Source organism: Spinacia oleracea, chromosome 3, assembly GCF_020520425.1.
Source record: "Spinacia oleracea cultivar Varoflay chromosome 3, BTI_SOV_V1, whole genome shotgun sequence".
In the NCBI taxonomy this organism is placed as follows: domain Eukaryota; kingdom Viridiplantae; phylum Streptophyta; class Magnoliopsida; order Caryophyllales; family Amaranthaceae; genus Spinacia; species Spinacia oleracea.
In genome coordinates, this window is record NC_079489.1 from 146669310 (window position 1) to 146695937 (window position 26628).

Sequence of the window (26628 nt, forward strand, 5' to 3'; positions counted from 1 at the left end):
AAATGTATCCTTGTGGGCTATCCAAAGGAAACAAAAGGGTATTACTTCTACAATACATCTGAGAACAAGGTGTTTGTTGCTCGAGGTGGTATCTTTTTGGAAAAGGATCACATTTCCAAAATGACAAGTGGGAGAAAAGTAGACCTCGAAGAAATTCGAGTCGAACAACAAACTCTAGAGAATGCTCAAGATGACATTCAGGATGAAACTCATAGATCTTTAGAAATATCTGGGGAGAATCATGGACAATCTAGAAATGTAACCCCGCGTAGATCGCAAAGATATAGATCTCAACCGGAAAGGTACTTAGGTATTTTGATGAACGAGAGTTATGACGTTCTATTACTTGAAAGTGATGAACCTGCGACTTACAAACAAGCTATGACGAGCCCTAGCTCCAAGCAATGGCAAGAAGCCATGCAATCTGAATTAGACTCCATGTCTGAAAACCAAGTTTGGGATTTGGTCGATTTGCCAGATGGCTACCAAGCCATTGGAAGCAAATGGGTTTTCAAACTGAAAAACGACAAGGATGGAAAACTTGAAGTTTTCAAAGCTAGATTGGTTGCAAAAGGTTACAGGCAAGTCCACGGTGTGGATTACGATGAAACCTTTTCACTAGTTGCAATGCTAAAGTCTATTCGGATAATGTTAGCAATCGCTGCATATTACTGTAGACACCTACTTTTGTCCCCATTCCCGAAAGGGAAGGTTCGATGATGAAAGCATAAATCTCCACTTGACAACGCATCTCCTATAAAATAACGAATCTCAATCACCCTTTTCATTTCACCCGAAACCTGTTATTTATAGAAACCTGCTATTTATGGAAACCTGCTAAAAATAGTAACTGCCGTAATGGGTAGTTGTTAAAAGTGGCAAGTCATAAAAGATAGAAACCTGTCAGAATTAGGTGTTGCACTCCAACATAAATCCTAAATGAGATAGAAATTGCGAGAGAATCCTATTCCTAATACGATTCGAAAATAAGAGTTACGTATTAATTAAAATCCTAACGAGCCTAGAGTTCGTAACGGGCCCAAACGCATTCCGTCATAAGGTTAATACGCACTAAAAGACTCGATTAAGTATCAAACACTCCGGATTCTAGGAATCCGAATCTGACTAAGAAAACAGCCCATATCCTATTTTCAGCGCCTGGCTCTGGGCGCTGAAATTACCTGGGACGTGTTCTTTCCTAATTCCTCGTGGATTAGAGCTCTACAATTCTATTTTTTCGCGAACTCTTTTCTATAAATGTAGCCCAAGTTCGACGTGAAAAAAGAACACACAACACACAATTATTATTCTGAGTATTGACTAAACCCCTAAGCCTAAGCCTCACGCTGCAAAAACTGATCACACGTTCTGTCGCAATCGATCCATAAATCGAACAGAACGTATCCTGTTCCATAACTTGAGATTCGTTAAATAAAAGGAGAAATAGCAAAGTCAAAGTGGTTAGTTTTCTGAGAACCGTGACGCACCTCTCAAGGGTGCGTCGTAATGTGTCCCTTTTCTATGATTTAATTGCTTTCCTCGCCCTTTTTATGAACTGTTAAACTAACTAAATCTGATAGTTCTATCACGCCTAATAAATATGATATTTTTGGGAAATTGGATTATCATGCTAGGTCCCTTAATACAATCTAAATCAGATAATCGCGCTCGATCTAGTACTATATGTTGCATATTGTTAAAATCAACTCAGATTAGTTTAATAGTTAACACATGTCCCTTCAATTATTTATGCTGAGCTAGTAAGGATATCCTGCCTCTGGAGTTATCGAATAGCGAGTACTCCTCTCGGTAGTTACAGTCCCCCGAACCCTCAATCTCTACCTTGCGGGTGTATGTTGAGAGATCCCCACACCAGGGATCACAAGGGAACCTACGGCCGTCGTGGTCAAAGATAATTGCACTCCCTTTATGTTTCGATAACAGGGTTTTGTCAGTTTTTCTCATTGTTGTTAAAAACTGAATGACGACTCCTATATTACTAGTCAATTGGGAGTAAACTCACAGGAAATCCAATTACACTTGATTTGACAAAAAGAAACGTCACACCCACGAGGGATAAGGTCACGCATTAGCCTCGTGCTTTTTCGACCCCCTCACAGTGGCGACTCCGCTGGGGATAGTGAAGGAAATACTCGTGCTTGTAGGTAATCAAAATAGCCAAAGGGTGAAACGATCCTACCCCGCGTTTATTTCCCCATCAAGTTGGGACGACCTGAAAATCAACATATTAATGTGAACGGACAGAACCGCATAACGAATCTTGGCTCCCTTGGATGTTTCATCCCGGGAGTTGGGACTAAGGATACCCATCGCCAACCGGGGGGTGCATACGCTTCGAATGTTGTCCACTCGGCACTTTCGCTAGTAGTACACCCGTCCCAAACCCAATCGCTCGCCCATTAGGTCCCTCTCATTGGTGCATGCCCCCTTGGCTTACATCGTGATTGGCCTCTTGGGCGAAATTCGTCTGTTGAAGACACTACCTCGACCGGCGCATGTGTTGGATCTGCGATAGAAGCGGTACCAAGCCAGGCGCAAATAACTACCCATAGAAGCCTATCATAAACTACATGACATATTATTATTTCGCCTCATGGTGTAATGTTAGTTATGTGTAGCGAATTATGTGATTGTGTGTGACATATAATGCTAGAAAACCAACGACCTTAAAAATTTCCCAAACATCCATAAACCAATTGGCCAAAGAGTTATACCAAAATACGTGTTACTCAAACCCGAACAATCGCCACAAAAATAAGCGACGCTCGGGATGGCCTGTAACGAATCCCACAAACGCTGCACAACGCGTAAAGGACGTTATAAGGCAAGCACGCAAAATTAAAGTCGCAAAAACAAAAAGTATACGCAAACAGGAAACGAACACCAGCCAGGGACGCATTTTCAACGCCCCTGGCTGGGCGCCGATATTTCTCACGCCCTTTGCTGGGCGCTGAAGTTGCTGCCTGGCCTTTTGGTCAGGCGCAGCAGCCTCGGTGCCTGCGCATGAAGAAAATACTTAGCAAAAAAAAAAAACTTTTCGTGATTTTTTTTTTGCTACGAGGGCGTATGAAAAAGCACTCGGTTCTAAAAGCGACTCATAAAAAAATAAAATATAACTCTTTATGTCGTTGTTAGGCCTCCTACGACGACAATGTTCGGCACCAAAACCAAGCATGCTAATAATTCTGAATGTCACACGGGCAAAGTATTCAAAAAATAATGTTCAAATAGAGTCCTCAAGGAAAAATAATGTTCGAATAAAAAATAAATCCGAGTCTAGACTAGGCTGTGCCAAAGTACAATCTAAATCCTAAGTCTTAGTTGTCTTATCCATAGAATCGATCCTAACGCTTGGTGTCGATCTGCAAGTTAAAAGGTTAAACCATATTGAGTCTCCCTTCCTAACATTTAAATCAATAAGCACCCATATGTAATTGTCATCCCTTGCTAAGAATCCACGGCCTCAATACTCTCTCTCACCAATAAAAAGAATATATTATAGTATTTGCAAAATGGAAACAGTCACATTCTGAAAATCATTCCCCCATAGTCGCACAACCCCCAAAGTGAACCTAAGGTGTCAGTACCATTAGCAAAAAATTAATGGCCTCAAGGCTTATGATCACATTGGGTCACGACTATCATAGTCCTCTCGAGCCACTCGCTCCTTTAAATACTCCTAAGTACGGACTAAAAGATTTTCCATGAATGCAACATGACCAACCATGAAAATACCCAGATCGCTATACCATAAGGCTACCATTGGGGTAAAGCAATACACACTAAGAGGGAAGCCGCACTGATGATTCTAGTCTTGCAAAAATAAAAATTCGATCTCCCCAACTAACTACCTTGCCAACATTAAGCAAAATGGCGCATGACAAATGAACACCCAAGGGTTAAAATCTAAAGTGTTAACCAACAAAAGTTATGGTCCAATCAGCCTAAGTCTAAAAGTCGCTTGGTCAAGTATTATAGGCTTACGCCACGTCATTATTTTGAGTCTAGGCCACCTCCTTGTATTCATACACGGGTTATAATCAAAAAAATTAATGAAAGTTCGAGTCTAAATCACAACTTCCAATTAAATCCCAGAAACTGGAATCTGAAAAGAAACAATTTTTTTTTTTATTTTCGATGTAATTCTTTCGTTAAATTTCAATAAGGTGAAAACAAGATTTCGAATCTACGCTATTTGCACATTTTAAGAAACGACTAAATACGCTTGCAAAGTAAGACAATTAAAAGGTCCACCCTAGGCCTATTAAAGCTAAAGGTCCACCCTAGGCCTACTAAAGTTAAAGGTCCACTATAGGCCTACCAAACGAGGCTCACTCAGTCTCGCCTCGTGACTTAAAGACCACAACCATCTACCTTTTAGCCCAAATAAAAAAAAATTTGAAGGATTTATGTTGGGGAGAAATCCCAAGCAAAAAGAAAAAATAGAAAGAGAAAAGGGAGAGCGAAAAGAGCAAGCCATGAAATACTTAAAAAGAAAGAGAAAAAGGGAGAGCGAAAAGAACGAGCCATGAAATACTTAGCCCGTACCTCCCAAAGTGCGAAATTTACCCAAGTAAACGAAGGAAAAGAATTGAGTCAACCAATCCAAATCATAAAATTCTACGATGTCTACCCTTTCCAATCCTTATGTTCTTAGACGCCTTCGCTTTGGGGCCCCTGTTCAGCTCATTTAACCCATCCATGTTCTCATTGCCATAACCCAAGAAACCATTACCTCGACTCTTGTTCTTGAACTTGTTGTCAACCGCAAACCACGCACGGCCATTGACACGTGCGTCATACCCATTATTTCCAAAGCCCAAACCTGCTCTTACACCACTATTAGCATAATGATCATATAACTTGTTTGGATACATCCTGTTGATATACCCTTGAGCCGTCCCCATGCTATTCACTGGCCTTGGTTGATGTAATCCTCGTGCTTGACTAATACCTTTACAACTCATTCAACCCATCTTTCAAGCTGTCTTGAGTCACGAATAAAAAAAAAAAAAGACCAATGAAAAGTACAAAAAAAATGTAAATAATAAAAAAGCAAACTTTGCAAAGCACCTTTAAAGTTCTTCTAAAAAGAAAAAGAGCATTTAGCGCACCAAAAATATCCGCACAGAAATCATTTTCAGCGCCCAGGGCTGGGCGCCGAAATCTTTAACGCCTCGGCCTAGGCGCTGAATCTCTCTGCCTGCCAAATTTTGTCCAGAAGTGCTCGTCATTTTATCCGCACATGCACGGAAAAGTAACGAACACTTGGAGGGGTACAACACGTATTCAGATATACGTACCACCAAAGAAATACATGTACTTAATCAAAAAAAAAATATAAAACAAATTTTTAGCTTACGCAAGGCAGCAGATTAAAATAATAATAGACTTCACTTATTCTACCGTTTCAAATAATATGTTTCCACCTCAGAACATACTTATCGAATTCGGCATTCTAAGAAACCATTTCTAGGCTAAGAACTACGCAAGACCTGATTCCAAATTAAATCTATTTAAGGCGGATACGTAGGCAATCCATGATTCGGTCCAACCAATTTGCAAAGATGTTAGAGCCTATAGAATAACAAGAAAAAGAAATAGAGTCCCTTATTGAAATTTAATTACTTGCAACCCAAGTCGAAAGAAAAATTCGAAAGAAAAATTTGAGTCAAAGGAAGAATCCAAATCATCAAGATGCCAAAACGAGCACACATCGAAAAATAATAAGGGCACGTACCCTTGCCAGAAGGAGCACTCACACTCCTAGGCACTTAGCCAAGACTCAAAAGATCGCTTTGCCTCAATTGAATGGGGGCTAGCGCAAGCGTCCATGACCCCTAAAGTACTCGACCCCTAAAGCGAACTAACTCACTTAAAGACCTTCTTTCACCACTAGACATAGTCGTTCGCTTAAAGACCTTCTTTCACCACTAGACACGGTCATAACCGCCAACAAGTAGTAAAGGCAGTAAGCTTGCAATAAAGAGGATTGTTCTACGGCATCGCCCATCGTCCTTTGAACTCAGGGTATCCGTTCATGGTAATTCAAATGCTTGCGAATCCCCTTCGAAAAATCAGACATTTTCAATAGGACTTGGCACTTAACCAAGGCTCACCCTACTCAGATATATGACACGGGCATCTAAAATCGAAATCAGAAAGCATCATTAATGGGAAGACATAATAGCAACTGGGGGCTAAAAGATTGAAATGAAAGAACTAGGGAAAGAAATAAGACCTTTTGTACAGACCTACACCAAGTAAATCTAAGTCAATTTGAAAGCGGTTCATATTCCTGCAATTTTGGAAAAGATGGCCCTAAAAGCCCAAAGCATGTGCCACACGGGCACAAGTAATACCTTGACGCCTGCACCTTGGCTTCCAGCAAATCCTTAGACAGCATTCCAAAAATCATAACAGTATTTTTATTCACTCATGTAATCCTGTACGAACCCTTCTATATGTCAACTTACTTAGGACACCTCGGATTGTACACAGTAGGACTCGGGTTTCAAATAATTTTCAAAGACCTCTTCGAACATAATAAAGTGTCATTGGTTTAAGCTAAGTATGCGTTTATCTCGATGTTGCAAGTGAGTAAAAAAGATTTCTAAATATGATTATGGGTAAAGAAAGGCACCTAGGTGTTGGCCAAGGCACACTTCAACATGTGACTACCTTGACCATGGCAATGTCGCACAATACGACATTTACAAAAGGAGTAGCAAATCACTACTCGAACATACCTCGCACTAAACGAGTCTGGTTCAAACTATTCAAGATCCGTGTCACCATGAATGCATAAAAACGTATGCCATGCATTATAGCACCAAGCCAATCCCGTAGCTGAATTGGGGGCTTGAGAAAAACACTCTAAAAAAGCTCGAAATGACGATTTTATCGCAAAATCTCGACGCTAATGCTATACACACGTCATAGGGGCACCATCGATCCTAAGGTTTAATCGTGTAAAATGAACCTTAGAATGACTACAACCCCTCCCAAATTCTAAGCGTTACTTAGAATATATAAAGTCACCCCACTAACAAGGGTAACTGAAAATCGCGAGTCACCAAAACTCCGATCAAACTAATGCACAAGCGCCCGTTACACAGTCTACCTCGTTCCAAAGCAAAAGCGAAAGAAAAAAAATCAAGGATAAGAACTGTCAAAATATACCCAGAAATCATTTTCAACGCCCAGAGCTGGGCGCCGATATCTTTAACGCCCCAGCCTGGGCGCTGAATCTTTCTGCTAGCCAAGTTTTGCCCAGATATAAAGAAAGAAACATCTATGAATCCTCGCATCGAACGAAGTAATAAGCCGTGCACACCCACGCAGAAGGTGCTACACTTGTTCAAACACCTGAAAGAGGCGTGATGAAGTACTCCAATGCAAAAAATAATGACGATATCCCAACACCTGGAGGAATGTTCTAAGACACGCCGTTAGGCCACACAAGCCTACATCGCACCATAAGTTCAACCGACCCACGGTACAAGTCTAAAAAAAGAGAATAAGGCATATTGCGCTAATGCGGACACGACCAAGAACATGTGTAAAAGAGGCAAAGACTACTTATCGCCCAAATTCAAAATGCAAGCCACACGACTTCTACATTAAGGATTAAAGGTAGCAAAATATTACCTACCACAAAAGGGATAGCTCCCACCTACACGAGCGGAACCCCAGGGCATCTTTCTCGAAAGAACCTACAAAAATCGTACGCCAAAAGGAAGCATCCCAACATGCATACTTGGGGGCTCCAAGCTACGAAACAACCACAGCAAAATAAAAAAATCTCGAAGCAAATGTTTGAACAATCAAAAGGGCACGATGTTTGAGCCCACCTCGTGAATGGGCCTGAACCCTATCAAGCTTCTAAGCAAACTATTCAAAATCAGTCATTGCTCAAAAAAAAAATTGATTCAAACAAACTGATTAATGGACCGCACACAACGGCCATTCTATGAACGCTCGTTCGCACATACATATCATCATTTCTAAGTATCGAACATTTACGAACGCGTTCAAAAGAAAAAAAATAGAAAACGAACGAACAAGAGGCCAACTGTGTCATCAAGAAACCTCGCCAGAAATCATTTTCAGCGCCCAGAGTTGGGCGCCGAAATCTTTAACGCCCAGGCATGGGCGCCGAGAATGAACCCATGCTCAAAAAAGGCCCTAACTTCTATTGGGCCCTGCCATATTCATTCGACTTGAAAATTGCCGATTTCTTTACTGAAAGTCGCACCTCATGGCTTTGTTAAGAGTAGCACACCACTACAAAGATCGCTCTCACTTACGAGCGCAATCCCAAACACGATCAAGGACATTACAAAATGCGTATCCCCAAGGAACCTCTTTGACAAGAAATGACCGCCAAGCACGAGTGCTTGGGGGCTCGAAGGAAACTATATATTATGCAAAGTTAAAACAATATTCCCAGACTACGCTGTATGAAGTCCCATGTTTGGATGTCTCAAAAAAAATAAAGCCGGTTTACGACCTCAAGACAAAGGTCGCCGTTGATGCTTATACATAGTCCCCTAATCAAGGACCCAAGTAGTGGCAAAATTGAGCCGTAAAAACTAGCTCAAAACCATGGAAGATGATGACCACGAGACAATAGTCCGTCTAAGCACGTTGTCAACCCACATTCAGGTTGCAACTAAATCCGAGCATCCCTCGTAAGAAAATAAATTCTTCAAAAAACAAAAACAGGCTCGCCAGCCTTCAGCGGGGGGGGGGGGGGGGGGGGTCTGCGTCACTAACCGCGCAGGTCCTTAGTCGCTGCAGCAATAACTTTTTCTGGTTTTCCGTTTTTTCCAAAAAAAGCGATGTGAGTAGCTTTCCCTTTTATTAAAGGATTGGTTTTCCGTTTTTTCCAAAAAGCGATATGAGTAGCTTTCCCTTTTTTAAGGATTGGTTTTCCGTTTTTCCAAAAAAAGCGATGTGAGTAGCTTTCCCTTTTTTAAGGATTGGTTTTTCCGTTTTTCCAAAAAAAGCGACGTGAGTGGCTTTCCCTTTTTTTAAAGGATTGGTTTTCCGTTTTTCCAAAAAGAACGATGTGAGTAGTTTTCCTTTTTTCCAAAATTTAAAGGATTGGTTTTCCGTTTTTCCAAAAAGAACGAGGTGAGTAGTTTTCCTTTTTTCCAAAAATTAAAGGATTAGTTTTCCGTTTTTCCAAAAAAGAACAGGGTTTTCTCGTTTAGCTAACCCTGAAAATGAGAATCTTTAAAAACATTTTTACCTCGTGATTGGGCTTGGCCAGGCCCAATTACACTTTATAGCTTTGATTTCGAAAACATCTGTAGCTACTCCCATTGACAAAGTGAGGGAGTTCCTACGCCTCTTTAGATACTTCCAATGACAAAGTGAGGGAGTATTCTATACTATCCGTTGACAAATCCCAATGACACGTGAGGGATATGTCGACATTTCAAGTGATGACCCTTAAGTCAAATGTTATCACTCGGGGGCTCGTGAGACCCTCGCAAAAACAGGTCACCATGGCTTGTGCGACGCACTCCGTCTAAAACTTTGACCATCGTCTTACTCCAAGACTCAGTCAAAGTGGGGGCTAACTGTAGACACCTACTTTTGTCCCCATTCTCGAAAGGGAAGGTTCGATGATGAAAGCATAAATCTCCACTTGACAACGCATCTCCTATAAAATAACGAATCTCAATCACCCTTTTCATTTCACCCGTAACCTGCTATTTATAGAAACCTGCTATTTATGGAAACATGCTAAAAATAGTAACTGCCGTAATGGGTAGTTGTTAAAAGTGTCAAGTCATAAAAGATAGAAAACTGTCAGAATTAGGTGTTGCACTCCAACATAAATCCTAAATGAGGTAGAAATTGCGAGAGAATCCTATTCCTAATACGATTCGAAAATAAGAGTTACGTATTAATTAAAATCCTAATGAGCCTAGAGTTCGTAACGGGCCCAGACGCATTCCGTCACAAGGTTAATACGCAATAAAAGACTCGATTAAGTCTCAAACACTCCGGATTCTAGGAATCCGAATCTGACTAAGAAAACAGCACAGATCCTATTTTCAGCGCCTGGCTCTGGGCGCTGAAATTACCTGGGACGTGTTCTTTCCTAATTCCTCGTGGATTAGAGCTCTACAATTCTATCTTTTCGCGAACTCTTTTCTATAAATATAGCCCAAGTTCGACGTGAAAAAAGAACAAACAACCACAATTATAATTCTGAGTATTGACTCTAAACCCCTAAGCCTAAGCCTCACGCTGCAAAAACTGATCACACGTTCTGTCGCAATCGATCCATAAATCGAACAGAACGTATCCTGTCCCATAACTTGAGATTTGTTAAATAAAAGAAGAAATAGCAAAGTCAAAGTGGTTAGTTTTCTGAGAACCGTGACGCACCTCTCAAGGGTGCGTCTTAAAGTGTCCCTTTTCTATGATTTAATTGCTTTCCTCGCCCTTTTTATGAACTGTTAAACTAACTAAATCTGATTGTTCTATCACGCCTAATAAATATGATATTTTTGGGAAATTGGATTATCATGCTAGGTCCCTTAATACAATCTAAATCAGATAATCGCGCTCGATCTAGTACTATATGTTGCATATTGTTAAAACCAACTCAGATTAGTTTAATAGTTCACACATGTCCCTTCAATTATTTATGCTGAGCTAGGAAGGATATCCTGCCTCTGGAGTTATCGAAGAGCGAGTACTCCTCTCGGTAGTTACAGTCCCCGAACCCTCAATGTCTACCTTGCGGGTGTATGTTGAGAGATCCCCACACCAGGGATCACAAGGGAACCTACGGCCGTCGTGGTCAAACATAATTGCACTCCCTTTATGTCACGATAACCGGGTTTTGTCAGTTTTTCTCATTGTCGTTAAAAACTGAATGGCGACTCCTATATTACTAGTCAATTGGGTGTAAACTCACAGGAAATCCAATTACACTTGATTTGACAAAAAGAAACGTCACACCCACGAGGGACAAGGTCACGCATTAGCCTCGTGCTTTTTCGACCCCCTCACAATTACGTTTCCGGAATTATTTTCCGATTCCGATAATATTTCCGATTCTGACAATATTTCCGTTTCCGGCAATATTTCCGATTCCGGCAATATTTCGATTTCCGATAATATTTTCCGATACGTACCATGTTTCCGTTTCCGGCAACATCTACGACTTGGATAATATTTATATTTCCGATACGATCCATATTTCCGTTTCCGGTAATATCATCGTTTCCGGAGTATTCATTTACTTGCCTTTGACGATCTCAGCTCCCACTAAAACCAAGATCTGTCGATTCCGAATATCCATAGATGGAGTATTTAATGCCATTAAATACTTGATCCTTTTACGTACTATTTGTGTTACCCTACGTGTTCAGACAAGAGTAAGCTGTGGATTAATATCATTAATTCCACTTGGACTGAAGCGGCCTCTAGCTAGGCATTCAGCTCACTTGATCTCACTGAATTATTAACTTGTTAATTAATACTGAACCGCATTTATTAGACTTATCATTAAATTCATACTTGGACCAAGGGCATTATTTCCTTCAGTCTCCCACTTGTCCTTAGGGACAAGTGTGTATTTCCTAATTTCTTTGTCGCTCGATGCTTGCTCTTGAACATAAGGTAAGATTTGTCATCCTTATTACGTCCAGAGGTGTTTCTCGGTTTCAGAGTTCAACTGATCAAATAAACAGATAATCATAGCCTATGATTCATCTGAGCATGGCCATGCATTTTACAGTGTCTATCTCTCCGAGTGGCCTTGTACAACTTTCAGCATCTCATCTCGATTTATGGGAGGACAATCCCAATCTTGCGATCTTGAGATTAGACTTTGTTTGATAGGTGATTACCTGAGCGTTGCCTTGATAGCCTCCTTTTACGGTGCGACGGTTGACAACGTTAAAGTAAGCAGTTCTCAAACAAGTAATCTCAAATCACTCAGGTATTGAGGATTAGTGTCTAATAATTTTAATGAAATTTACTTATGACAGATTTTCATCTCTTACAGTAAAGTTTCATAGGTCTGTCCGATACTAGTCTTCCCAAAGTAAGTATCTACGCAAATGATTATGACATTGCCATGTCCACATAGTTCAAGAAACAGAACTACTAGTCATCTTGCATTCTAGTCGTCTAACGTTTTCTATGCGTCCAATTTTATAGAAAACTCCGACCAGGGACCATTTAAACTTTTGACAGTCAAGTTCACTTGATAGACATTTCTTAGTCACAGGACTGGTCCTGACAGTCTATCTTGAATATATCGTCAAATTGAAGGGACTCATCATTTAATACTAAAGCAAGATTAAATGGAATATGAAATTACATTTCATATATGATAAATGTTAAACCCCAACGTTTTATAACCATGGGCCTCAAACCCATCTTTAAAACAGTTCATGGAATTCAAAGCTATGCTTGATTTCCAGTGCTACAATGTGAGTGTTGCTTCTCACTTGTTGCATAGGTTTAGTTATCATGGTTTGCCAATCTTAATATCCTTTTCATCTAATGCTCTTCGATATATGATGATAAGATCTTTTGAGTATGTTTATTTTGTGATCTAGTCTGTCCAACTAAAAGAGTGATTCTACGCATTTTTCAATGAAGAATCATCAAGTCAGCAGACATGTGATCTACCCAAGTTCAGTGAAGAACTATTTAACATAAACAACCCTGTTTTATTGCTTCTTAGGCAAGAAGTACTTTTACTTCAATTGTATAGGTTGCTAGTGATGCTTTGGTTGGATTTACTTATCCAAGCAGTTCACAGATATGTGGAAGACTTTCCAGCTGTATCTTAGAACATAGAAACTAATATTTAATTTCCCACGCAACAACTCATGGTCTCCAATCCATGTTGTCATTTCAAAATACGATGCTCTTTAGCTCGCCCTTGTCAATGGTTAACTCCAAAGGAATCTTGCTTGATCCTTTGCCAGTGTTTATGCGTTTAGCACCAATATTTAGCATACCTTTATTTCCTTGAATCAAGAACTACTTATATGTACCTTTTCAAGTACCATAAGTTTTTCTTAATCTCAATCTAGTTGATCTTCACTTAGATCAATAGAGATTGGTATATGTTCGTTATGCCTAAAGCCATAAGAAACATTTTTGGCGATCCTCATATTATATCATACATGATAAATTCTTTTGCAGAATTATTCTCAATTGAATTCTATTCATGTAACTTTAGCTCATTCAATTTCAGCAGATACTGAATCTAGCTAAATTCTTTGACATATAATATAGGTTTAAGAATCTTACTTGGATCCTTTGATGTTTAACTTAGTAAATGCTTATACATAGTTCAAACATTCTTTACTTAGATTTATGCATATGGGTCGAATATCTCCAATGGAGTCTTTCGTGTTTGATTTAGTAAATTCCATTACTTAATCTAAAACAATATTATAAGATCTTTGTAACCAGATCTTAATACCAAGTATGTACTAAGTTTCGCCATGGTCCATCATTGATGAATAATTTCAAATCTAAGTCATTAGCATTTGAATGTTATTTCAGAATAGAGAGATATGTGTGTGATACACATAGGACCAATTAAGTTTTATGTACTCCCACTAAACTTCTTATATATCTATAAGAATCATGTACATTTTATGAAACTAAAATACTTATTAGTTTCACTAAAATACAATTCTAATTCCCAATTGCTTGCTTAAATCTGTACTTAGATTTTATAAGCTAGCTTTCTTTTCAAGTATTATTTGGATCCACAAATTCTATGACATGCCATGGACATAGTTACTTCCAACATTTGATTGAGGAAGATGTTTTGTCATCCAATTGCCATATGTACCAATATGCAATCATTGCTTGATTTATAGACTTGATCATTATGATTATGCATGAGGTTTCAACACAATCCATGTCATGAATTTGCTTGTAACCTTTAGCAATTAATTTAGCTTTGTGTGTGAACATAATTCCATGTTTGATGGTTTTTATCCTTTAAAACAAACTTGCAACCAATAGGTGTGAAACTATTCTTGCAAATCAACAAAATTTCAATTTTGTCATCAAAACATTGGTTATGTTTTATGGCCTTTAACCATCTAAAAATTTGAGTCTATATATGGCCTTTAACCATTTTAGGGAATCTAGGTTTCGTCATAGCTTTCTTACAAGTCACATACTCATTAATCTACATGATAGTTTGACTGCAACTTGTAGGTTTCTTCACTATCTAATAGAATAATTGCATAGTGACCCGAACTCCATGTTTCTTCACTATCTAATAGAAGAATCTCATAGTTTCAGTGACTTGAACTCTATGCCTACTAGGGTATAGAACATAAAACAATAGAATATCAACAGACACTTGAAAGTTCTCTGAATATTCTGTTCTCCTTGAAGCACTTGTAAAGTCTTCTAAGAGATGTCTATTCTTTAAGGCCACTTCTAAAGTCCTTAAAGAATACGTGTTCGGATTTTCTAAAGAACTTCGAAAAGCCTCCGGAATGTCCGTTTATGTTTGTTGTTCGCCTCGAAGACTTTCGAGGTCTATTTTCTCCCACTTGTCATTTTGGAAACGAATCTTCAAAACCGCTTCTCTCTCTAGGTTTCTCTCTCGGAGCGCGTACTTCTCACGCGACACCGTCGCCTTAGCAAGAGACTCATGGGGAAGAAGAGAGGTGGTGGCAAGGGTGGTGGAAGCAAACCGAAGGGACCGGCGTCTTCATCGGCGGCAGTGAAGCATAAATCGATGACGGAACTGATTGGAGTTCCAGCTTTGGAGGTGGCACTTGAGGAGGAAATTTTCTCTCCGGTTTCGGGATTGGCGGAGCTCCGGCGATAATCTGAAGTTAGGAGGCAATAATCTGAGTGGCTAGGGGCTGTGAGGAACACTGAAGCGCGCCCTACAGTGGCTTCTGCCATTGAAGATGAGGTATGCTCTGTTTTTTCGCCTAATTCTGATAGTGCTCCTCTCAATTTTGCATCCCCGATTCATGTCAGCCCGAAATCTGCTGTGCGTTCTGAATTTCAAAAATCTCGTGTTAAAATCACACATGATGATATTCGAGATGCGATTCAATTTTGGGATTCTTCTCTGGTTTGCTTTGTTTTGGGGGCAAACCCACCTTCACATGTGATTGATGGTTTTGTTAGAAGGATTTGGGGGAAATTTGGTGTTGATAAGGTGGTAGCTCTTGGGAGTGGGGTGCACATAGTACGGTTCACTACCACTGAAAACAGAGACAAAGTCCTTTGCATGGGATATCAATTTTTTGATAAGAAACCTTTTGTGGTGAAACCATGGGAGCAGTCTATGAGTGTTAATAAGGAAGATATTAAGTCGATCTCTATCTGGGTTCAATTGCCTAAACTGAATCTCATGTATTGGGGGGAGAAAAGCTTGTACAAATTGTGGGAATGGTTGGCAAACCTCTGAGAATGGACATGGCCACTAAGAAAAGAGAGAAACTGCAATATGCAAGAGTTTTGGTTGAGGTAAGTATGTCTCAAGTGTTTCCTGACTCTGTGGAGTATGAGGATGCAGATGGTGTGGTGGTTACTCAACCCATTGTGTATGAGTGGAAGCCAGTAGTATGTGAAACTTGTAAGGGAATGGGGCACTCTGCTGATGTGTGCACTAAGAAGACCAAGACAGTTTGGAGACCCAAAGTGGTACAACAACACCCTTCTAGACAAGAGGAGGGGGGTTTTCAGGTGTTGACAAGGAGCTTAAGGCCAATCAGGACTAGTGTGGTGAGGCCCACTCCCACTAGTAACTCCTTTGCTGCTTTGTTTCATGGTGATACACCCCACACACCTATGGATGTTACAGTTGAATCAGTTGAGGTGAATGGTGAGATTCAGGATCATGTTCATGTTGAGGAGGGGGTGATTCCCCCTAACCAACATGGATAGTGTACTATGTTGGAATGTAAGAGGCTTGAACAAGAGAGTGAAGCAAACTGAAGTCAGGAATTTCATCTTGAATCATAAAATCAACTTGTTCAGCCTCTTGGAAACAAGGGTCAAGGCCTCAAACCTTGGCTCTCTATATCTGAATGTTTAACCTGGTTGGTGTTTTTCTTCCAACATCTCTTAAACATGCAGGGGGTAGAATAATAATTGGGTGGAACCCTAATTGTTTCACTGTGAATATTGTTTCTATGACCAGTCAGTATATTCATTGCCATGTCTTGCCTGGTAATAACAAAACCATGTCTGAGTGTACTTTTGTATATGCTATGAATGAGGCTAAGGATAGAACTCCTTTATGGGAGGATTTGAAACACATAGCTGGCAGTGTTAGAGGTGCTTGGGTTTGTAGGGGTGATTTCAACAATCTTCTTAACCTGAATGAGAGGATAGGGAGACCTGTGAGGCATACTGAGGTCCAACCTATGAGGCACTGTTTTGATGTTTGCCATCTTGAGGATATTAAGAGTGCTGGGTGTTTCTTTACCTTGACAAATAAATAGGAGGGGGATCATAGGGTGATGTCAAGAATTGATAGAGTGGTAGCTAACCAGGCCTGGTGTGACATGTTTGAGGAAGCTGTGGCTAATTTTCTCCCTGAGGGGACTTTTGACCACTGTCCCATCATCATTAGATCCTATACTGATGTGCATACCCATAAACCCTTCAGATTATACAATATGTGGTGCAATTCCCCTCATTTCAATGATATTGTTCAGCAAGCATGGAGTATGCAGATTGTGGGGTGTGCTATGTTCAGAATATGCCAGAGATTGAAGAGTTTGAAAAAAGAATTTAGGGAGCTGAATAAGAAGGGGTTTAGTGACATTCATGCCAGGGATACAGCTGCTTTGGCTCATCTGGTTGACCTTGAACAACAACTGCACCTCTCACCTTTGGATAATGATCTCAGAATAAAAGAAAAGGAGGCAAGCAATGATTATACTGCAGTTCATAGGAACTATGTGGATTTTCTGCAACAAAAAGCAAAAATTGACTGGCTAACCACAGGAGATGACAATACCAGACTGTTTCATCAGAGTTTGAAAAAGACAAGATAAAAGAATGCTATTTATTCCATAATTGATGCCCATGGAGTTTGGAGGGATGATCCCCTTGCAGTGAAGAATGCTTTCCTAGACTTCTATACTCACCTCTTGGGGACCACTGGTGGTCCTAGAAAACCTGTCAACTTAAAAATCATTGAAAAGGGTCCTATCTTGACTAATGAACACCACACTCTTTTGAATAGACCTGTGACTACTGATGAGATAAAAAAGGCCATGTTCTCAATAGGGAATGATAAATCCCAGGCATGGATGGATATGGGAGTAAGTTTTACAAAGTTGCATGGGAGGTTGTTGGTACTGAAGTAGTGGATGCTGTTCAAGCCTTTTTTGTGAATGGCAAACTGTTGGAGAACCTGAATGCCACCTCTATCACTTTGATTCCAAAGACAAATTGCCCCACCACAGTGATGGATTTCAGACCCATCTCCTGTTGTCATGTGCTTTACAAATGTATTACCAAGCTGTTGTGTTCAAGGTTACAATTGGTTCTTCCTGATATTATTTCACAAAATCAAGGTGCCTTTATTTCAGGGAGGAGTATTCTTCACAATGTCCTTATTTTTCAGGATTTGGTTAAGCATTATGCTAGGAAATCAGGACCAAAGAGTTGCATGATTAAGATTGACATCAAGAAGGCTTATGATACTGTGGATTGGAAATTTGTGGAGGAAATGCTTAATGCTCTTAATTTTCCAGACCATTTCAGTAAAATGATTCTTGTGTGTTTGACCTCTACTAAATACTCCCTCCTTCTAAATGGTAGCTCCCATGGCTACTTTCCTGCTAAGAGAGGTCTCAGACAGGGGGATCCACTCTCCCCTTTGCCTTTTGTGATATGTATGGAATACTTATCTAGGACTATGGCTTATGTTGGCACTAGTAGAAAAAACCCCTGTTGCAGCCCCCTTGTTGCAGCGTACATGTATAAATACGCTTCAACAACCAGTCGGTCAACGCGGGTCAAACCCTTTAAAGGGTTATCGCAGCGTACATTTTAGTTGTTCGCTGCAAATGTGTTTGTTGCAGCGTACAAAATAAAATCCCGCAGCAACAACCCGACTTTATTGCAGCGTACATGTTATTGCCCGCTGCAACAAGTCCGCGTTTCAAAATTTTTTACTTTCCTAGATTGCAACAAACCGCGCTCAAACGAGCGGGCTCAAACGTACGTTGTTCCTTCTCTTCTAGCTCCAAGCTTTTTCCCTTAAACAAATATCCAAGAAGCCGTCGAACTCAGCCCTGCGTCGCCGTCGAACTCAGCCCTGCGTCGCCGTCGAACCCAAGCGTTGCTCAGCCCTGCGTCGCTGTCTTCGCCGGTGTGTGGTGTTCTCGCCTCATCTCCCCCATCCCGTTCAATTCTCGCGCGGCCTGTCACTGAAAGATATATTCTTGGTCGGCCGGGGGTTCAGCATCTCCCCGTCGCGTCGTGGTTCCGGTGGTTGCTCGGCGTCGTGGTTCCGGTGGTTTCGGTATGGTGTGTTCAATTTCTATTTTCGTTTTTTATTTTCGTTTTCAGATTAGGGTTCAATTTTAGTTTTTGATTTTCGTTTTCAGATTAGGGTTCAATTTTAGGTTTATGATTGACAAAATCACATAGTTTTGAGTTCGATGATTTATGGGTTTCTTAGGGTTTGTTCAAATGATGTTTATGGGTTTTTAATCATTCATTACTTCATACAAAATCTTGATTGCAACATTGTGTTCAAGAATATCTGATTTCTAGTGTAGCCCTATGCTGTTCAGTCTCGGATTTCTGGTGCTGGACATGGGTACGTGTCCAGGTGTTAGATTTGGCCTTTCTTGAAATTTTACATTATCCGTTTTATAATGAAGTATCAAGATATCCATCCTGTTATATCCCTTATTTATGGCCCATAATACACGTATAAGTGGTATCTTGCTATCCTTGTCTTTGACAGTGTTATCTTGTTATATCCCCTTATTTGTGGCCCATAATACACATATAAGTTAGCAACATGTCTGTTTCTATGGCTGTTGCCTGTAAAAATTTGACTATGGAAAGATATATAAGAAAATTCACCTGAGTAGGAGATGTTTCCTTCTGCCTTAAAGCTGTATTCTTTATGAGACACAATTGCGCAGAAAATTTAAATACTTTATAATGTGACGCCTCAATTACCCTTTTAACAACTGCCAGAAGTTACAAATGTGGTTATTTTAATGACAGTTTCTGACTAACTCATTTACTCATACCATCCCTTCTTTTCTTTGTCGAGGAAGAGTTGGGGGGAGGGGGGGTCAATTGGTTTTTCTTTTTTTAATCTGGGCAGAAGAATGTAAAACTCTGCGTTTTTGAGATGGTATATCCACATTTCTGAACACTCTGGTCAGTGCAACTGTGTATTTCTGAACACTATGTTCCTTGAACCCTTGCAGGCATAGTGCCCAGGAAGATGAGGAGAATGGTTCTAATTTATTGAGGAGAACGACAATTGGGAATGGTTAGTGCTCTTTTCACCTCATAGTAACTATAAAGGAACTTGTGCTTATCTTGGTCTGTACCATTTACTATTTTACTCTATTATCTTCCAGGACCTCCAGAGGCTATATTGGACTGGACCCGTGAAATTGACTCGGATCTATCCCAAAGTGCTAATACTCAAGTCTTTTCTCGGAAGCATTGGCGTCTTCTTCAATGTCAAAATGGTAATTGTTGTAATATTGAAGAAATCAACTACTTCCTCTTATAACGTGGCTGGTACCTGATATTGATAATATCTTATTTCTGCAATTGCAGGGCTTCGTATTTTTGAAGAGCTTTCTGAAGTTGATTACCTTGTATGTAATTTCATGTTGTTTTCGAAGTATGATGGTTCAACTTTCTCTGTTATTTGTATATCATGCAAAATTTCTTTTATACAGCCGAGGAGTTGCAGCAGAGCAATGAGGGCTGTAGGAGTTGTTGATGCTACTTGTGAAGATATATTTGAACTTATAATGAGTATGGATGGGACAAGATTTGAGTAAGTAACGAATCTCAGCCATGAATTTTCATTATAACGATAAAGTGCTTTGATATTCACGCCATGGGAAAATCTGCCACGGAATTCATTCTCCCAAGCTCTCACTCATGTGATGCAATTCCTATTGGCCCCAATAGCCCACCCTGGAGAAAAGATAGGAAAAATTAAAATCACATTGTGCATGTATGGCTTGATTCGGATTTCCTGCTTTTCAATTTCATGACTATAATTTGCATCTTTCACTGTAGCGGTTGTGTCATCTGAGCTCCTTCCACTCTACTTAGGGTGGGGACTTCTTTAGTTGCATTGGCGTAATGTGGCATTTTCACTTATGATGAAGTATTAATTCAATCTTACACCATCAGATATATACATCTATTGCGACATGTTCTTGGATGCTTAACATTTGAATTTCAAATGAAGATTTTTGTAAAATCTCATAGAATCACTGGGAGGAAATAAATAGCAACACAGGCACACAACATCTTCCCTATGAGATACCACACAAACATGTCACGTTTTAAATTTTTTTGCACTAAAAGCCTCTTCATTGGTAATATTGGCTGTTGTTTGAAGTTTTTGCATTTGTACTCAAATCCTGGTATCATTAAACAGTTTTTCATCTTGTGTCTGCTAATTGTTTTTTCTCGTTGTCTCGTGCTTGTTTAATAGCAGCTTGTCTGTCACCATATGATCACATGTCGTTATATGGCCTCTGTAAACTTGCAGGTCTGTCTTAACATAATTGTTCATAACACAAAATAGCATCTAGTTGGGGACATGTAAGGAAAGATCCCTGAATCTTATACCTGCAGTTCTTTTTCTGCATACTCCGCCCTGGCGTAGCTTAAACCTCAACTCCTCTTACATGTTAAGTGCTTACAGTAAGGACTTAGTTCGTGATAGTTTATTGTTTATTCTTCTTCAGAATATGTGTTGTCCAATATACTCAATACTGTGAAAAGTCTGTAATTTACTGCCTTTCATTGTAGCAGAATTTGTTCCTTTTCGTAATATTTTTAAGTTTCTGATTTTGATCAGATAATTGTCCCTCCTATTTCCTTTATTCACCCATACCTCAGCTTCGATTTCATTTTCATGCTATTGCTGCTTTGCTGAGGATGGGTGCCTGGCCAATAACAGTTAAGAGTCAGGGCATGGTTAGATACTTAGATCTTATCAATTATTTGTTTTCTCGTGGGTTGGAGCTCCATGTGCTTTCGGCTACTCTAATTGGAAGTTTCTGGATATTTGTGCTTGAGTTGACACATCCACTGTTGATGATTTTTGCACTGGTTTCTTATAGTCTGACGTGGTTTTACCTTTACGTGGTTATCCAGATGGGATTGCTCTTTCCAGTATGGTAGTTTAGTTGAGGAGGTGGATGGACATACTGCTATTATATATCACAGACTTCAGCTTGACTGGTTTTCTATGTAAGTTTTTCTCCTGTAATTTTTCTGCATTTCGATGTAGCATAATGATTAATATTCTGCTAAAGATTAACTTATTGTTTTTAATGGAGAAAGGAGATGGGATATATTTTGTAGTTTTTCCGCATTCGTATGACATTTATGAAGTAAAAGGATCTTTAGATTAATTTAGCAATCTGTGATTTTTCAGGTTTGTATGGCCTCGTGACCTCTGCTATGTACGTTATTGGCGACGTAATGATGATGGAAGTTATGGTTAGTTTATTACCTTCAGATTCTCCTTCAGCTTCACCTTCACACTCCTCTTTTGTCCCCTCATTGTATTTTGTTATGATGCAGTTGTGTTGTTCCGCTCGAGGGTGCATGAGAACTGTGGTCCTCAGCCAGGATTTGTGCGAGCCCATCTTGAAAGTAATTTATAGATTTCTTTTATTAATTGGTTTTCTGCTTACTCTTGGTTTTGATACATTTCGTAATTGAGTTCCCTCTGATTTTAAATACAACTATTGTTCAGTTTGTTTTCCAATTTATTGATAGGTTAACATTGTTTTACAATATTTCAGGCGGTGGGTTCAACATTTCTCCTCTAAAATCACGAAATGGGAGGCCCAGATCACAAGTGCAGCACCTTATGCAAGTTGATCTGAAAGGATGGGGTGTGGGCTATGTCTCATCATTTCAGCAGCACTGCCTCCTTCAAGTGTTGAACAGTGTTGCTGGTGAGCTCCTGTTTGGAAATTTCAATTTCTTAATTTTTCTTTTTCTTTTGTTGCTAATCCTTTTATCAGGTCTGGCTCAACTATTATTAAGCTCTTTTGCAACTTAACTTAAATATAGGAAAACATTTCCAATCCCAAAAAAATATAAAATCTCTTAGAATTGCTTTCTTCGATTTATCAGTAATGGTCGTGACATGAATTGAATTGGATATGTATTCCGTAATTGCCAGTGGGTTGCAATTTAAGGGATTTTGGGAATTATTTAGAAAATTGGAGTTCAATAAAGCATAGAGTTATGAAGGCAGGAGACATATCTTGGAAATGAAAGAAACGCTTCAAATATTTGAGAATGACGGAGTTGAAAAAAGGGGGCAAGGGGAATTGAATGAAGGTTAGTTTGTATGGATAAAAGAGGCCCATATTGAACTTTCAAAAGCCACCCCACATACGCCTATTTTGCAGAAACTCTAAATTGCTACACTAATTCACAATAATTAATTTATTTTATTATAAATTACGACCCCAATATTTGGTAGCCCTCTGCAGTTGACTTCTTGCACTCTGATACTGCTCCTGCTGTCCTGCCTTTTATGTTTGTAGTTGCTTTATTATCTATAAGTTCTTGAACCGGCTCTGGACATTCTTTCCACCTATATCTTGTGCTGGCCTTACTGATTTTTTCTACGGATAATTCATTAGTTTTGTGTAGCATAACTTGTATAAAATAAAATGGGTTGGTATTTGGCAGTAGAAGCTAGGATTGCATGCAGAATTGGGCCGAACAGTAATCTAGTTGTTATGTACTAGATGCTGACATTTCTACTCTTATGTTTTTTACGCTTCTCTGAAAAATTGTTGCTGAAAGATATAGAACCAGATAGTTGGGTATAATTAAGAAAGATAAATACATTATGTTGCTAGCCAGGTTGCATATTGGAATTGGTAGGAAGTTTGCATCGAGGTGGCTTTGTCAATTTAAAATAAAACGTTGTGCAAAATCATTTACTTGGAAATGTAAGAATGATGACCAACCATCTGTTCATTGAAGAGTATTAGTTCTTTTGTTGCGCGCCAAGGGACTTCTGCCTCTTTTCCCTAAAATGTGTTTATGTTATTAGTTGTTTAATCTCCCTACTACTCTGACAGGGTTGTGTGAATACTTTTCTCAAACTGATGAAAGGATTGCTACCCCCAGAATTCCAGTTATGGTCAACATGACCTCAGCATCTATGCCTTCACGAAAGAACCAAAAGTTTCAGGATCCATCCATTCATCCTTGTTCTCCTGATCGGAATATTGTTCCGAATAGAAACTCTGTCATGATGGATGAAGACTCTGATGAAGATGAGGATTATCAAATACCCGAGGCAGAGCAAGAGGTTTGTACTAGATTGCTAGGTAAACGTTTTTCTTGGGTGTCTGAATGCTCTTTAACTGTGGTTGGAAATCTTGTAGGGTTACCGCTCTCCGCCTGAGAATGAAGTCAAGATAACCGGTAGGCATTTCTTTATCCACTTTCCCTCATTTATTTTGTAACTGCAATATTTTTATTCAAGCATAAATTTAACAGCTCCCTTTGTGTTTGAAGCTGTTGAAGAACCAACCGATCAGATTGATTCAACTATGTTCTCGGGAACTTTGCGACGAGACGACAATGAAAATGCTCGCAATTGCTGGAGAATATCTGATGGAAATAACTTCAAGGTTCGCAGCAAAAAATTCTGTCGTGACAAGTCAAAGGTTCCAGCAGGGAAACCTTTAATGGATCTTGTTGCTGTTGATTGGTTCAAGAATTCAAGTCGGATGGACCATGTTGCTAGACGTCCAGGCTGTGCAGCACAGGTGAGACTTTTAAAATCTGCCTTTTCTCATTTCCCTTTCTTGATACAGAAGTAAGGGGTGTTTTGTTAAAAGAGGTATGGAGAAAAAAGAGCTTATTGAGGTGAATTAGAGGTTTGGAAGAGAGTTTTGAGCATGGGCCACCCTCTATTTATATGGATGATGTGGAGACTTCGGTCATTGACTTCCGTATTTGTAAACTTACTATACAAAGTTCAAAAGTAAATTTATGCAGCATACATCTTACAATTTAAATGTCACAGTGGGTATCTATTTATTTGAACTCCTCCTGTTTTTTGAATTAATTTTAGTGTTTATAGGGGTCTGTGATCTATTGATTCCTTATTAGATGTACTATTCAATCTTCATCTTTAGATTAGTGATTAAATGTTTGCCTTTTCAAGTATATGCCATGATCAGAACCTAAGGACTCATTTTAAACTTACTAAATGTTTTATATGCTTATTTTTAACTTTCTAGGACTCATTCCAATCCATTTATGCACATTTAAGGCTCATTGTGTCGTTATAGGTCATATTTAGGCTAAAATGACATTTTCGCTCCCAACTTTGAACTTAAGAACCTAATGACTCATTTTAAACTTATTATATGATAAATATGCTTAGTTTTAAGTTTCTAAGACTTATTATAATCTACTTATACCCATTTAATGCTTGTTTGATAGTTATAGGTCATATTTAGGCTAAAATGAGGCATTTTCGCTCCTAACTTTAAAATAAAGAACCTAAGCACTCATTTTAAACTTAATACATGTTTAATATGCATAATTTTAACTTTATAAGACTCGTTCCAATCTATTTATGCACCTTTAAGGCTCATTAGGTCGTTGTAGGTCATATTTAGGCTAAAATGACATTTTCGCTCCCAACTATGAACTAAAGAACCTAAGGACTCATTTTAAACCTACTAAATGTTTTATATTCTAGTTTTAACTTTCTAGGACTTATTCCAATCCATTTATGCACATTTAAGGCTCATTGTGTCGTTATAGGTCATATTTAGGCTAAAATGACATTTTCGCTCCCAACTTTGAACTTAAGAACCTAATGACTCATTTTAAACTTATTATATGATAAATATGCTTAGTTTAAGTTTCTAAGACTTATTCTAATCTGTTTATGCACATTTAATGCTTGTTTGATAGTTATAGGTCATATTTAGGCTAAAATGAGGCATTTTCGCTCCTAACTTTAAAATAAAGAACCTAAGCACGCATTTTAAACTTAATACATGTTTAATATGCATAATTTTAACTTTATAAGACTCGTTCCAATCCATTTATGCATATTTAAGGCTCATTGTGTCGTTTTAGGTCATATTTAGGCTAAAATGACATTTTCGCTCCCAACTTTGAACTTAAGAACCTAAGGACTCATTTTTAAATTATTATATGATTAATAAGCTTAGTTTTGAGTTTCTAGGACTTATTCTAATCTACTTATACCCATTTAATGCTTGTTTGATCGTTATAGGTCATATCTAGGCTAAAATAAGGCATTTTCGCTCCCAACTTTAAAATAAAGAACCTAAGGACTCATTTAAAACTTATTACATGTTTAATATGCATAATTTTAACGATCTAAGACTCGTTCCAATCTATTTATGCACCTATAGGCTCATTGGGTCGTTATAGGTCATATTTAGGCTAAAATGACATTTTCGCTCCCAACTTTGAACTAAAGAACCTAAGGACTCATTTTAGACTATTAGGACATTGTCATTAGTTTCTTGAATGTTAAAATGTGATATTTAATTTGTATTTAATCTAATGTTTAATTTAAATTTCTGTTTTTGTAAAGGTCTACACTCCGAGGATTGCGCCTTATGCGAGGAATTTGATGTGGTTCGTGAGCAATGGGCTAAGTTTTTTACCAACAAGTATTTATTATTGGCTTTAGCGCGCTTGATCGAGTTGGTTTAGTTGTTATAGAATAAATTTTATATTAAAATGTATGTTTATGTTGAAATTGGAACATATATTTAAATGTAATATGTGCACTTTGGTTTTGGGATATATAGTATACAAAACTTTAGTTGTTGTTTTTATATTTGTTATACAGGTTGCGTTATTCTATTATTGTTTTGACAGGTTTCTATATTTGGTGCAAGGCACTCTAGGTATCCCTAAACAAAATTAGAATTTTCCCGCCAAAAGTGCTTTTTTGCAGCGTACATATATGTTGTACGCTGCAACAAGGGAAAAAAATTTCGCAAAAATTCAGACTTGTTGCAGCGTACAAATAAATGTACGCTGCAAAAAATTGAGTAATTCAGACTTGTTGCAGCGTACAAATAAATGTACGCTGCAAAAAGTTGAGTCTTTTGCAGCGTACATATATATGTACGCTGCAACAAGTCCAAAATTTTGCCAATTTTTTGGCACTTGTTGCAGCGTACATCTAAAAGCCCGCTGCAACAAATCACTTTTTGCAGCGAACATTGTACGCTGCAACCAGTTGCAGCATACGATGTACGCTGCAACAGGGGTCTAAAAGCCCGCTGCAATAAGGGTTTTTTCTACTAGTGTGGCAATCTCCCTCAATTCAAATTTCACTCAAAA

General features: G+C 38.9%; 1 protein-coding gene across 1 annotated transcript; it reads left to right on the top strand.

Annotated features, from left to right (window-relative positions):
* Positions 1 to 17317: 17317 nt before the first annotated feature.
* Positions 17318 to 26070, top strand: LOC130470155 (protein ENHANCED DISEASE RESISTANCE 2-like). Its single transcript, XM_056839773.1, has 14 exons — positions 17318 to 17902; positions 18273 to 18541; positions 19470 to 19534; positions 19626 to 19739; positions 19831 to 19871; positions 19956 to 20056; positions 21397 to 21492; positions 21680 to 21744; positions 21829 to 21900; positions 22053 to 22208; positions 23355 to 23587; positions 23664 to 23703; positions 23797 to 24050; positions 25868 to 26070. Exons 1-14 carry the CDS (start codon positions 17318 to 17320, stop codon positions 25964 to 25966), a joined length of 2190 nt encoding a protein of 729 aa, XP_056695751.1. The 3' UTR covers positions 25967 to 26070.
* The last annotated feature ends 558 nt before the right edge of the window (positions 26071 to 26628 follow it).